Raw genomic sequence first — 15,725 nt, 5'->3', positions numbered from 1 at the left:
CACTTTTTCATCCACAATAAATCTGTAAATAATTGGATCCAAAAACAGTGTTAAAGATAATATTATTTTGTTTTGGTGGAGTTATATGATTAGTTTAGTTAGAATAAATTACATTGTTATCTATGAGATTTTGTGAAATTATATATAATTTCTATTTTCCCTTCCACCAAACTTTTTTAATTATTGAAAAAATATCACACTTACACTCTTTATACATTATAACTTAAAGCATTCCACCATTTCCTTATAAAAGGTTGAAAGGGTTTGTATAATTTCACAATACCTGAAAAAGGTGAGTATAGTTTAATTTTTTTAAGTCAAAAATTGATTCCTTGTGTGCAAAAATTTAGCATTCATGTAAAACATTGTTTTTTTTTTCATTTCAATCTATTTCGACATAAAAAGTTCAAAATATTCTATAGGTTATTTTTTAACATAGAAATACAAATACTTTATAATGTAAGAAAGGTGATTTGTAATCATTATGTGTGTATAAAGTATAAGGGTTATTAATTAAATATTCAAATAAATGTGTGAACCTAACCATTATAATGCTCATAATTTTAATAAAAAATCTTGATGGTCACAATGGGAAAAATCAAGATTCAAAAAATGTAAAATGATTGTTTTATTGATTATGTTTTAAATTACATTTTTTTTCTTCTTTGGACGTATTGGATTATGCTTATTGATTCAAAATAACAAAATTAAAAAATAAACAATCTTTATGTGGGTGAGTAGGCTTGAGGACCATATATTTTTCAAAACAGATAATATAAATTAGTCTATATTTCTTATATGGAATGAGTCAGCCTTTGTCACTCATGTCTTTCTTTGCATATGAACAATTTGAACATCAAAGATGCATTAATTGTATTTCATGCTTGCATTAAATGTTTTTCCCTTCTTTAAGCATTATTATGATAGTTGAATGTACTAATCTCTAATGGATAAAGTACATTTACTTTAAATCATGTAAAACTAAAGGTGTTCAAAGTGGATAAACTTTTTTCAAGTTTGACAAAGCATGTGCTAAGGAGTTGTTGAAGCAAAAACAACTTTAGCTCGTATTCCAATAGATCGTTGATGTGGTGTAAGCAAACTTAAGATTATGTATGTATCGTCTAAGTACACAATGATCATCTGACGTAAAAAGAGACAAAAAGAAATTTTACATCATCTCACAAATGCAATATCTTCATGATCTATTATTAAACAAAAAGTTTTCATCTTCTAAATGAAATTTGAATGTTTTATACTTTGTTGTTTATATAACACATAATCACAAACATAAATGTTAAACTTTTCTCTAACAAATTTCAAAATGTTCTTCACAAAAGAAACTTTGGTCATCATTATTGCACAACAACTTCCTTTTAAGTAGTTATTCTCTTATTAGGAATTTACAGGTATAATATTCATATATGCCCAATCCAACCTAACCACCAAAGAAGATATTTCTTTGCAATTACAAAGTCATTAGCCGACATGAGATCGAGACCAAGAACTTGAGATGCGTAATGCATGCTGCTAAGGCCGAGAACCTCATACCAAAAACTTAAGACTAAGAGCATGAATTTGAGAGTGCGAACAATGAAATAGCAACAGTTGTGACTCCTTCGCAAGCTAGAAAACCTCTCGACCACACACATTCGACTTTGACATACCTTAAATAAACCAAGTATTGACAACAAGGGATTAAGAACATGATTGATCACGTTAACTGCATGATTAGCATAACTAAACATAGTTAGAGGAGAATTGAACTTGCATCATATTTAAATAGAGGTAGTTAGGTAGGAGGTAGGGTGTCAAAATTGGTTGTGTCTTGTGGGCCAACCTACTAGTCCACCAAAACGAGACTGGTTGGGTTGGGATTGTCAACCTGTCAACTCGTTTGTTTTTTATTCTTGTATTTTAAACTAAAAATTAAAATTAAAATAATTAAAAAGATTAAATTGTTTATATTATACTTATGCAAAGATGTAAATATGCAATACTATAGTAATTTAAATCATTAACAATTACAAGCTAAGGTTCAATTATTAGTTACAATAGAATAATTTTATATGTAAATGTAATAATTATTTTAATTTATTCAATTAAAAATACTAATTAGTCAATTAAAAGCTTAGAAAATATTTATATGATTCAATACGCTTTAAATATTTATTTATAAGTATATACACAAACAAATTTTAAAAATATAATTAAAATTTTTTAAAAAATAGTGATGGGTCAATCCGCCAATTCATAGGCATGTCTTATGGTAGATGGGTGTTGCTCCCTCCACTACCACCTCTTGTTCCCTCTACCTCCCCATTCCTGTTTTATCCCTCTTCCACCTTCTTATTCCTGTTTTACCCTTTAGTATAATTTTATTTTTAGGGTTAATATTTTTTAACTTCTACCCACTCCAATCCCCTATATGAATGGGATGGTCTGGTTTATGCTTAACCAACAAGCATTTGTTATTGACAGTTATGTTGTTTCTTTCTCTCTTCGATCTCATCACCCAAACAACACAACCATTTTAATGGTGGACCCATGTTTCTATGTTTCATTTTCTTTTGTCTCACTGTTTTTTATGTTTCTTTCCATTGTTGTATCTTTTGAACTTTCTGATTGTTTATCTTACCCACACCAACGTACGAAGAGTTAAGCAATCTCACATAAAAAAATGTTGATACATGAGGAAGAAATATATGTCGCAATGTGTCAGAAAAAAATATGGTGGAGGATAGTTAATTTTATAAAAAGGTTGAAACATTTTATATAATCATTTAAATAAAAAATTAAAATATTGAAATTTTAAAACTTTAAGAGAGGAATTTGATCATTATTGTGAGTCATAAAATATTCATTATCGTTTGGAACCGCTGCACCGCCGAATGACCACCGCAAACATCCTGCATCGTCGCACCACGAAACCAAATGGATATGGAGACAAGAATATGAAGAAGAACTAAATGGATATGGAGAAGAGAAGTAAGAGTTGGGAGATGAGAAGAAACAAATTCGGTGAGAGTTGGAGGGGGTGGGAATCTTGAAAGAGAAAAAGTGAAACTTGGGAGAGTTGGGGGTGGAGTTGCGAGTGAAAATGGGTGAGTAAAAATAGATAGAAATTTAGGGTTTCAGAATAAAATAAATAAATAGGTTTAAAAGTAAAAAAGGCAATTTTTTTTTGTAGAAGGTTGAGGAGGTGGAGGGAGCAAGAGGTGGTAGTGGAGGGAGCAACACCCATGGTAGAGCGAATTACAATTTTTGGCCCATTCTTTGTGGTGGGTAAGCCCATTACAAAAAATAGATCAAGTACAGTTTGAACCAAAACGGGTCATCCTGACTTATATCTTTCCTAATAAAAAAATATATGATTCATAAAATATGCATTAAATATCTAATATATTTTTAGAATGAACACATACTTAATCGATTAAGTACTTTTTACATATATTCAAGCATGCCGAGAAAATCAAACACTTTAATAATTGTTCAATATCGAAAAGATAAAAAAAAATCTAAGTAAAAGAAAAGAAAACATGATGACAAAATCACTTAATCTTATATACAAGTTATGAAGAATTTTCATATGGCTTTACAAAAATCTTATAGTTTACTAGGTTATATATATATATATATATATATATATATTATATATTTCCTCCTTTCAAATCCTTTGTGATTATTATACATTCAAGTTTTCTTTATCTAGTTTTTTGTAGATTTAACAACATATTTTTACTCCTAATAAAATATAATTCTTCGTCAACTAACGTTTAAATTTTATCTTAGTTAGCCGAGACTGTGATGCTACTCATTCCCTTTATTATGCTGAAGTTAGATATAGTTATATCACATCTCACTTGATAAATGTCAATAAAATTTGTAAGGGTTATTTTATTTTTCGATTTTTAACTTGAAAGAACTCAGGTTCCTTTTATTATGTTAACATTATAAGATTTCATTATTTTCAGCATTTTTTTGTTATATTTTTCTCAGATATTAAGATTAATAGGTTTCAGAATTTTACAAAATTAATCATTTAAATAAAATTGGTAAAATCAGAAATTAAAATAAATAGGGGAAAAGAAAGGATAAAAATTGGCATCCGAGACAACACAGGGTGTCATAAACATGAAGGCAAGGGTGGCGGGTCTGCCCTACATGTGCAGGAAACAGCATCTTATAATAATATCTGATTTCATTATTCCAAAATAAATAGCAAAAATGAAAATAATAAATATGTTTCTCTTCGTCTTATCCCGTAATCATAGCATATTAGTGGACCACATGATTAAGTTGCATTTCACTGTTTAATTACTGAAAATGACTTTGCATAAGGCCTTTTTAATTTCTTATCCAAAAGCCATTTCATGAAAGTGTATTGCACTATTTCTTTCATTGATTAAAAGTAAATTATATAACATCTATTGTTATATTAGTTTTTTAATTAAAAATCGGTCATTAAAGTAATCTTTGAAAGATTTAAATATTTATCTATTACTTTTTTTAAAAAAAACTATTTAAACTTTTATCTCATCAATTACTTTATTTTTTTCATATATATATATATATATATATATATATATATATATATATATATATATATATATATATATATATATAATTGGGTTTGAAAGTAATTCAAATTAATTTGGATTTAGTTTGATCTAGTCTTAATTAAAGTCTAATTTGATCTTGATTAAACTATGATCTACTTAGGTAAACTAAATTTAGGTGACTATGGGTTGGTCCTAATTTAAAAAAATGTAAACTCATTTTGATTTAGTTTGACCCGAACTTAAGCTAATTCGGCTTTATTTAAGTCCAAAGACTTAAGTTGAATCTGGCTCAACCTAGGATGTTGTTCCCTCCACTATCACCCTATGCTTCCTCCACCTCCCCACATTATTTTAAATACAATTATATCCTTAAGTTAAATAGATTTTTACTTTTACCCTATTTTAAATAATTTGAAACCCTAATTTTACTTTCCCAGCACCCACCCACGGAACTCTCTTCCCCTTTCCCCATTTCCGTTTCACCTCCCTACCTCCCACGCTTACATTCCTTTTTCTTCCGAGTTTTTTTTTGGTTTGAAAGCTTCCATTTCCGTTGTAGTATGAAGGAGTGTCGCCGCTGTGGTGTGGAGGAGCGTCGACCAACGTGAGGAAGTATACATCAACGGAGGTGACATCCTTCAACGGATGTCAACATCCGTTTAAAGAAAAACGGATGTCGACATCCGTTTTACCTTAAACGAATGTTGACATCCGTTTAAAGGTTTATTCGAATACGCACCTGGAGGAAGCACGACAAGCACTACACCACGAGAGCGAATGCACCACGAGAGGGAGACTGCTTGATAATTCTTTCCACCACCACCAACCTTTGCAACTTGTAGTATCTCACAACGACGAAAGAAAGAGAGAAAGAAGTATAATGTTAAAATGAAAGAAAAATATTTTACTCATGTACGGGACTAGAATAGGCTATTAGTGAAATAGGTTGTGAATGGATAAAATTAAAAAATAATAACCCTAAAAATAAAATTTTACTGAGGGAAAAAATAGTAAAGGGGAGGTGGAGGGAGAAAGGTAAGGTGGTGGAGGGAGCAACACCCCTCAACCTAAACCCAAATAGAATAGATTTGAGCTAAGCTTGACCGAGCTAGAACCAACCCAAGTCTAGTTCTATTTGGCTAAACGTGAGTTGGCCTAACTGAAATGAACTTGAACTCACCTAACTCGACTAAATGTTTATTGTTCCAACTTAGCTCAACTTGAATCTCGAGCACGTGTTACGTCCGAACCAACTTGCTTAGAATCAAGCTAACATTAATCAACCAAAACCTATGTTTATTTGGCTAAAGTTAAGTTCAGTCCGACTCTGGCCAAGACTCGTGCCTATTTGGTTCAAGTTAAGTCTAATTTAACTTAGACAAGACCTACACATACCTAGCTTGAGTTAGGTTCAGACCAGCTCAATTTGACCCAACTTAAATTGACTAGACTTGACCCCAACCTATATTAACTTAGTTTGACCTTAGATAAATCTGATTTGGTGTTATCTTATTTATGATCTAATTTAACATTTCACAGTATTTAAAAATAATCACATTAAAAAAAAAGAATTTGTAAATATAAAATGAAAATTTATGAAAATCTTTAACAAAAAGAAATTAATCAAGATCAATTAAATAAGATTATCATTTTGATATTTTTAAACTTTTAATAATTATTTAACGTTTAAATATTTTTTTAATTTGATAGTAATTGAATTACTTTATTCAAATAAGAAAAATAAAATTTAAAAAATTTGAATAATCTTTTTCAAACAAAACATTTGATAAATAAAACGATTAGAAATAAAATCTCAAATTCAATATATTTGAACGTATGGAAGATTATGAAATTTTTTATCCAGGTACAAATATAAGTAATACTTTCTGGATAATATTTTCTTAAATATGTAAAGGAGTTTCAGAAGATAGTTTTAGTTTTGTGTACCAAATATACTCATAGGGTATACTAAGAATAGTATCAGATGGAGGAAACCAAAAAAATCCCTTTCCTGGAGAGAGATAAGTGCAACATTAGGCTTATGATCGATCTTTATAGGGTTCACTAGGTTTCGAAACGCAAATTAAAGTCATTCCAAGCGACATAGAACTGAAATTTCAAGTTCATCATGCTATAAAATTCGTTGTGAACACAGTAAAGGGGCTTGTGAGATCAAGGAAATGGCAGTGGCCAGTTAATGGGAGAGTATAGTGTCGATGTTCTCTCAGTACAATGGTGTTTTCTCCCATGCCACGGATCAAAGAGCTCGCACAAGATCACGGTTTAGTTTGTTCAATGGTTACATCTAATTGTTGAGGCTATAAGGTCTTTTGAGACTTCATTGTTTGCTGTCAAAAGACCTTATGGCCTTTTTTTGTTCTCATAAATTGAGGTTTGGATTTACAATCCTTTTAACCAAACAGTTTGTTCAACAGCAGTACACAAATAAATTCCATTTTTATCAACATAATTAGAGTATGCTAATTTCAAAATTGCTTCTTAAACTACTAAAACGGCAAACACGGTTCAAATGTATGCAGATAGAAATAATAACAAATATCCTATCAAAAGAGGTGTTGGATAACAATGTTTTAACATCACAGGATTTGTAACAGTCAATGACCTAAAAAGGGACTCAAGTGATGCATCTACCTCTTCCTCTTTTTTTGCTTTAACTCAGGAGGAAATGTAAGAGGGACAGAAAGAGTAACACACAAACCGTTAAGAGAGCTTTTCTGACGGATAAGTTTGCAACCCAATTGCTCATAGACTTGTCTCACGGCCAAAACATTCATGCTCAGATCCTTTGCAATATCTGTGCAGTAAGTTTTGAAGTTATCAGCAAAAAGCGTAAGCACCAGCACATAACTTATGAGAAGAGAAATTTTTTCAGGGGGTAGCCTTCTTAATTCAGAAACAGCAAACATATTTGAAAATTTATGTCGCAGGATGTTGGGGATTTTATGGCCCTTTGCAGTGAAAACATCAAAGGAATGCTGATCTTTGAACTTTATCAGATGATTGATGTATGAGAATATGCAGGAAAGCTTCCTCTTTTCTGACTCATCCTGTAAATATAAACAATAAATCACAGATATTTTAGTTGGAAAAGACAAAAATCAAACCTTGAAGGGTATTTGGATGAAAAGAGAATTTTGTACTGAAATAACAGACATCTCATCAACATTTGTAAAAGAAAATAAACAGGTAAAAATAAATGAAACTTCTCTCATACCTAAACCATTTAGACTCTTGTCTTCTCAAAAAAATCGAAGTGCATAACTTGACTTTGATATGTGGAAGTTCAATTCCTTTTACCTCCCTATTTCTTCTTCTATAAGTGTTGACAAGTTAATCCAAACAAGCCTTAGTATAAACACATTCAGGCCCCCTTCTACCACAAGAACATTGGGGTAATCATATTAACTAACTGTTTACAAATCCCCGACAAAGACTTCCAGAACGTTTACAATTATTGATATAACACAAGTCTAAGCATTTCTCATCGTTCTACAATGTAGCCAATTGTAGAGTATAACTAGTAAGACTGGACATTTTCTTTCTATAACCCAAAAAACTCTGAAGTTACTATTTTAATGCGGTTGAAATATAATTCAATTTTATTAATATTTCTTTTTTGTGTAACCAGCTTTATGTTTAGAGTTTTAAGCCAGTGCCTTGTCTTTTTTTTGTAAGCACAACAGTCAAGGTTGAATACAGTATGCTCATCCATCTAATTTGTTCAAGTTAAGAAAAAGGGTTATATTTGTATCAATACCTCAATTTTCCTTAATCCCTCTACCCTGTTGCGAACAAATGTTGGATAAGAACTGAAATCCGCCTTTTCTTCCTGATGCAATTTTTTATAAATGTCTTCAAGATAATTCCATTCTCCTGTAAGGATGATTTTGTCCAATACATATGCCTCCTGAGGTGTAGTTGCAGAAGTATCATATGGTGGTATGTTGCGAGAAACATGAGATTCTGTACTTTGAAGAGCGCTTTTCTTTACAGAAACATTTTTCATTTTCACATTCAGATTCCTTTGAGAATTAGGATCTTCATCTTGTTTGAGAGCTAACTTCTTTTTAGCCTGCAAAATGATACAGATGCCAAGATTAGTTAAAAATAATTGCAATAAAGTCAGCTAAATATAGTTGAGTGAAAAATAATATATGACATTCTTCACATATTATATCCCAAAGCTGACAACCAAAGACTAATTTGTCCATGGACCAATAAGAATAAACAAATGGAAGACACTTAAATGCATTCTTCACATAGTCCCCTTTTACATCTATTGACACTCAAACTAACAGTATCTAGCCACTGCAAATCAGTAAACATCCACACGTTAATATCAACTTTTCATTGTGAATATAGATTTACTACTTGATATTAGCATAGCTAGCAAAAAGGGTTAAATGAGTAAAAAAAAATACCTTCTCTATATCCTTCTTTGTTCCCCATATAGCAGTAGTCTCCGCAATCTTCTGCTGTGGAGTCATCTCTTCCAATGTTGAGTTCGCAGGCTCATTGTCACCAGCGTCCACACCTTTAACCTTTGGCTCCAATCTGAATATCTGAACAGCATCCACCAATTAACAAAATACACACTGGCTTATTCGATAGCAAGGCAAATCAAATTGTTCTTCCCCTTCACATTTTACCTTATTACCAGCAATGGGAACAATCTTCAGGGTCCCAGCTTCCTTATCAAGGAGTCCAAGAGCGAACATGGCCCGGTGTCCAGCTGCAGCCTCGCCAGAAAAACTAGTTCCAACAAATTCCACCGAAGATCCAGGAGGGCGAACAACAAACTGCATCCTCTTGGACATGTTCTTGTGCCTGTAAAGTTGAAATTCAGAGGGACCGGAACCACTGGCATGATTCTTAACCGGATCATAACCCGAAGGAAAATAACCAACAACAGGAGCTGTTTTTTTGGGATGCTCATGGACAACCTCCACCGCAACCTCAATTCGATCAGGTTGAGGGGGAACATCTTTTTTCTTCTTGTTCTTCTCCTTTTTGGGAGTTTTGGATTTTGGTGCATCAGTGTCCAAATCCATTACACTGTATCGATTAAAAATTATCAGATTTCACGCAAAGAACAGATAGAGATGTCGACGGTTCTTCAGACACACAAATCGTAGGCAGATCACAGATTTTGAAATCAAAAAGGATCTTTTGGTATGCAAAACTTAAATAAAATACACAAATATTGTAATGTATGTCAACATGTTAGAATTTATAATCAATGAATATAACTTACCATACAATACAATTCATTTAAGGAAAAGGAGAATATTACGAGAAAGTGAAACAAAGGAATCCCCATACCACTGAAGCCACCCAGCAGAATATCAAACTTCCAGTAAGAAAACAAAGATTAAATATTTCAACTTTAATAGCAACCTAAAACAAATGAAAATTCAACATCACCTTGTACAATAATGTTGTAGTCAAAACAATAAATTAAGTTATACATCTTCCTATTCAAATGATTGTTTAAAAATTTTGTTTATTTTATCATTTAAATTAGACAAGTCATATATCTTCCTATTCAAAACAAGATTCGACTCTCAATTCAAAATATATAAAAAACGATTCACCATTTGAATCTCACTTTAATAGCCATGTTACAGATCCATCCAGTAAAAATATAGATTGTGATTGGAGCCTGCTCATAATCATTAATAACATTTTCATGGCACAAAGATAAATAGCAAGACAGTAAGAATTTACAACAGCGTTACACAAAAATGCTATTCACAATTCCAAAAATAAAAATAAAAAAGACTTTATACATCATCACAATCCACAGTGAACCTTATTGGTTTAACAATGCTCGTGACGAAACCAGCAGACCACCCAGTACCCACACATATCTCTACCTTTCTGTGAATATTTTGTTGTATATGTAAAAACATATTCTTTCTTCTGTGCAGGGTAGCATTTTTGTGATTAAGCCTTATGTGTTGGCACCAAATCAGAAGCTAAATGGGTTAGTTAAAGCTGCAGACTGATGAACTGATACGTGAAACTTCAGAACAAATTGCATTTGGAGGCATTGTCTATAGGCTATGGATGTTCTTATTTTCCTTTAACAAATTACCTGTGCCAAGGGATGTTCTTCTTCTCCCACTCCAATCTCACTTCACTTAAAACTCACTATCTACAAAGATCGTGTTGGATCGCCATTCTAAATTGCAACTCGTGTGGAATGCTTCTTGCGATGCAGTTCCTCCCAACAGCGAGGAAGAAGCAGACACAGCTCGCGATTGTGCTTCTCTAGCAGCCTCCCGATGCAATCCCTCCCAGTGTAAGGGATAATAAGTGGACAGACCTCACGGCTGCTTGGCGCCTCTATCAGTGGCAACTCTCACAGCATCGGTGTACCTAGCAGTGGCAGCCATAACGCTGTGGCAGCCATAACGCTGGCCTCTCTCCGAGTCTCTTCATGGAAGGTGAGGGTGACAACTCCAGGGTGTTTTTTATGGGTTGGAATTGTTTTCTAACCTAAAAGGTTTAACCCATTTAGTTTAAGCTCAATTATTAAAAAATTTATTAGTGTTACCAAATAAGTAACATACCAGTAGAGGATTCGGTGCATATTACTGGAATTTTGGACTGAATCAGTATTAATTACAGTGAATGAGACTAGAACTGAATCATAGTTCGAATGCTTAGAGGCTAAATTTAAGGATTTTAAAATGTTGATTTAGTAATAGAACGAGAGGATATAACAGGTTATTCAGTAGTTTTTAAATTGGAATACTATGGAATGAAAAATACATTTATGAAGATTTCGCACATATGATCATGACTAGAGTATTAGATAAATAATTCTCACGTCTTTCAATGCATTCTCATTCCAAGTAAGAGTTCTAATCATGCAGAGAACAAACATCAACAATCAAGTCATTCAACAAGTAATCTTATATGATAAACCCAACAAAAAATGAGATTCAGAAATGCAAATAGTTTATGGTTGGCATGTTTCATTACCTGGTAATGGTCAATTAGTGGAGATTTCCTTGCGTTGCCCGTTAACTTGCCACCAAAGCTAAATGGCCTGCTCAAGTACACTGAAAACTTAAGTATATATGTTTGCGGGAGGATAGAATTAAATTTAGCAAAAAAATATCTGCATTATCAAGAAAATTGACCACTTACAGCATTGAACAAGACATCTCCAAAATTAACTTGTGAAACACAGTTTACCTAGTTTACACCAACCCAGTTCCTTACATGTACTCAATTTGTCATATAATTTGTTCAACTTAAAAAGGGTAAGGTAAGATAATAAACTTTGGGACACACCAAATCACCCCCACCCACTTACTTTCAAGTTCAAACAAAATCCATTTTTTATTCCTTTTTTTACTGGTATTCATCTCAGACAGTTAACAAAATTAAAAAAAAAAAATTAACAATCTCAAGATCCGTTAGGTAATACGGCATCATGTAGAAAGCTTTAAACTTGGATGCCTGGAAACCTACACGATAAAAGATATTCGACGTGTGTTACGAGAAAGGGAAAGATAGGCACCTCGCAGCAGCGAACAACGTTGAATAGTGTTCAAGTCCCCAACTTTTTGGAGTCACATTTTGAAAACGCGATTTGGGGACTCGGAATCCTCAGGTATATGAAGAACAAACAAATTTGGGAACAAATTTGGAAGTGGGATTTAGGATGGCGATTTGGGAACGACTCTGCCTTAGTGCACGAAGCTGGGGTTTGGGAAATTTCGAATCGTTGGTTCTAAAAAATGAAGATTGAAACTGGGGATTTCAATTCCGAAAGAGAAAATGCAAATAGTTGTTTTGTGTTTTTTCTGGTACAAAAAACTTATTCAAATACCATGGTAATTGTGATTATTTAATTATTGGAAAAAATTATTTGAATGATTTATTAGGAGACCCTTCTAATTAATTATCTTTCGGAATGGGTTAAATTAATATGCAGAATCAATTGAAAATTTTAAGTATTTCTCCATATCAAAATTCTTTTATATTAGATCTTTTTAAGTTTTTGGAGTCTGTTAAAAATGATTTTGAAATTGGTTTTCCGTGAAATAGTAAAAATAAAATATATGGCAATTTTAAAAATCATCACCTCTCAATTAAAGAATTATAAGATTAACGACTCAGTTCTACCTTACTTAATTTAGAGTCCTAATTAAAATTATCAAATAATTCGGAGATTTAAAAATTAATTTAAAACTTAAAATTCGAATCTTCAATCTCTTTTTAAATTAATATTAATGTGCTTGGAGATTTAATTAAAATACAAAACATATGTAGTAACAGGCATACAATATTTTTTTGGTTAAATATCTTTTTAGTCCATAATCTATCAAGCGAATTTGTTTTTAGTTCATTTTTTAAAGTAAGGTACATTTTAGTCCTCCTCCTTCAGGAAATCATAATTTTTCGTCCTAAAAAAACTAACGACGTTAAAAAAAAGCTGAGCTGACTAACGGTGAAGTGTCATGTCATTTTTTCTGACAGAGTCAATATGTCTCTCACTGACCGAACGGTATTGTTAATGGTTGAACGATTATGATGACTAAATGGTGATGGTGACCGAACGGTGTTGGTAATGGCCGAACGGTTATGACCATTGAATGGTGATGGTGATCGAACAGTGATGGTGACTGAATGATGATGGTGACCGAACGATCAACATATTTAAAAATATAGTTGTTGTAACATTTAATTCAAGCATTAACCGAATTTCAAAACTGTAACAGACTTAGTCGAATGTTGCATGTAATCGACTTTACAACGCAGTTAAACAAAGTTTTGAAAAACTTTCTCTTCAAAAATACTCATAACACACTTTGAAAAAAATTGTGCAAAGCCACGAGTTTTAATCGACTTACTTCATAATGAAGTCGACTTAAAACTGTTGTTTTGTCATATATTATAAGTTCAACAAAAGTGCATATGATTTTCCTTTTCTCAAATATATGTCATGCATTCACAGATAAGATCTCATGTAAAACACAGTGAATTGCAACAATGACATAATCAACACAAACATGTTCTTAAATAATCATAAACATGAAAGTTATGAACATGTAACACATAAACACATGTGTTATTAATAATGTATTGTCATCATCAAAAACCAAAAAGCTTTGACATTGTAAGGTTTAGCTAAACCAGTACTCTCCCTATCAACAATCTCAACACGATCATTCACTCCTTTCATTCGGGTTACTTCAAATGTTCTACTGAGTAAAAGGTTATGAAGTTCCATGGATGATGATTTTTTTACGAAAACAAAGCGTCATCTATTGTCATAAAAGCGATAAAGAGTGTGCCACTTTGGTTCTAAAGACAAAAAGTTTTATGAAGGTCATTTTGGAGTAATCAAATTTCCTTGTCCCATACTCCATCCGAATTTTATGTCAAAGATTGCACAAATCTTGAAAAATATTTGCCCTGTTTGTAAATCTATTTGTCATAAATATAAGGGTGCTCAATTAATCTTTGGAATCAAGGACCATATCAAATGCAAATATTGTTCTGGAAATGAGATGGGTCGTGAACCATCAATGAAGTTTAAATTTTCGTCCAATGATCTATATAGAAGAATAACAATTATTGTTGAAGTGAATGATAAAGCTTCAAAGAAAATTTTGGGATAAAACCTACCAGTTGATTATTGGGATTTTATTCCTTATGATGCTCAACAAGAAGAAAATTATGTGAATATAAGGGTTTTATCACGAGGACAAGTTATTTCTTTATTGAATGATGTTGATCCGAACTTCATTGAAAAATATATTCCAAAAAAAAATTTGATCATTCTTAATTGCTTCCAAGTGATTCCAAATTTTCATCGAGTTACAAAAGTCCCTTATGCAATTTCTAGTGGAAACTGATTAAGTTTTGATGACAGGATTCGATCTTGTAAGAAATTGGTTGATTTTAGAGGTACAACTAATGAGTTAAGTTCTCGTGTTCGGATTGCCTTAGTATTTCTAAGCTAAATCCTAATAAAACACCTAATACTTTTTTTGCTGATATCCAAAAAAAAAGAAGTTGTCGAATATGCTTGTAATCCTTCTAGTTTAAGATGGATAAAAGATGTGGTTCTTTGGAAATCACAATGATAGTACGTTTCGTTCTGTGTTGTTGGTGATCCATACCTTGAGCTCAGTGAAATAGGTATCCGAACCAGGTTAGAGTCTATCCTAGCAAGATTTGTGTGGACATATTTTTCCACCTGTTATGGAGTCATTATCGGACCACCCATTAATGTCCATTCTCGCGCTCGATATGTATATACTTCGGCGTAAGGAGGTGTGTTGGAAGTTCCACATCGACTAGAGATAAGACATTTATAGTATATAATGAGTGCAAACCTCACCTTACAAGCCGATTTTGTGGAGTTGAGTTAGCCTTAAAATTCACTTCTTAACGAGAGATACACATTTTTAGTGTAATAAGACGATACAAAAACTACATACAAAACTTTACTTTTACTCTTGTTGTAACATTCGTGATTGATGATTCATTCATATTTCATTTGCGTTAATTCTTGACATGTAGTTAATTACCTGTGAATTTTATGTTGTTAAGATATAAAAGAGGAAAATTATACGTGGTAGTACACTTTACTTCTTAATTTGTATTTTTGATTTTTTTTATGGACTAACACTGATTTATTTAGTATAAGCTAGATTTGAATGAGATAAAATTTGATGTAAATTGTAAACCAAAGTCACAATAAGAAGACTAACCAAAAAAGTCTTTTACAAGGAAAGAAAACACTTTGACAGGAGTCGCCACCATAATTTATTGATGAACACTATGAGAAAACTGAAAAGAATGGTCTAAGAAGCCAAATTGAGTTTGTAGTCGATCACTTATACAATATTAAGACAAAACACATACAATTTTGAAAAGCACGTATAATAATCAAAATTAAAAATGCATTAATAAAAAGAAAAAAAATGGTAATGACATACCTTCCAAACTTTTCAATTATCCTTTTCTCCATTGATATCACTCTTTTGTTCCATACATAAAATGTAACTTTTCTCCTCTTTTTTTCTTGCCTCCTTCTTTAAGTTTTCTTTTTGTTTTCTCCCAAAAGAGGTAAAAAAGAGTTGTGTCTCTGTGAGTGATGATGGGAAAAAAAGG

General features: G+C 32.1%; 1 protein-coding gene across 2 annotated transcripts; it reads right to left on the bottom strand.

Annotated features, from left to right (window-relative positions):
- Positions 1 to 7,000: 7,000 nt before the first annotated feature.
- LOC124829956 (uncharacterized) lies at positions 7,001 to 12,394 on the bottom strand. 2 transcript variants are annotated; one of them, XM_088114068.1, is made up of 6 exons: positions 12,069 to 12,394; positions 11,574 to 11,640; positions 9,233 to 9,638; positions 9,005 to 9,145; positions 8,341 to 8,655; positions 7,001 to 7,630 (listed from the first exon to the last, which is right to left on the bottom strand). In XM_088114068.1, exons 3-6 carry the CDS (start codon positions 9,632 to 9,634, stop codon positions 7,211 to 7,213), a joined length of 1,278 nt encoding a protein of 425 aa, XP_087970194.1. In that variant the 5' UTR covers positions 9,635 to 9,638; positions 11,574 to 11,640; positions 12,069 to 12,394; the 3' UTR covers positions 7,001 to 7,210. The 2 variants fall into 2 exon arrangements, with proteins under 2 accessions (XP_087970194.1, XP_087970193.1); XM_088114067.1 differs by having other exon boundaries at positions 12,118 to 12,394.
- Between the last annotated feature and the right edge of the window lie 3,331 nt (positions 12,395 to 15,725).

Source organism: Vigna umbellata, chromosome 4 (genome assembly GCF_029865625.1).
Source record: "Vigna umbellata cultivar VRB3 chromosome 4, Vumbellata_1.0, whole genome shotgun sequence".
In the NCBI taxonomy this organism is placed as follows: Eukaryota; Viridiplantae; Streptophyta; class Magnoliopsida; order Fabales; family Fabaceae; genus Vigna; species Vigna umbellata.
This window is presented reverse-complemented; position numbering and strand designations above follow the sequence as displayed.

Coding starts and splice junctions, on each gene's coding strand:
- LOC124829956 (XM_088114068.1), bottom strand. CDS start 9,634: ATGGATTTGGACACTGATGCACCAAAATCCAAAACTCCCAAAAAGGAG. Junction 9,146..9,232: donor TTCCCATTGCTGGTAATAAG/GTAAAATGTGAA, acceptor GATGCTGTTCAG/ATATTCAGATTGGAGCCAAA. Junction 7,631..8,340: donor AGGGATTAAGGAAAATTGAG/GTATTGATACAA, acceptor TTATATTTACAG/GATGAGTCAGAAAAGAGGAA.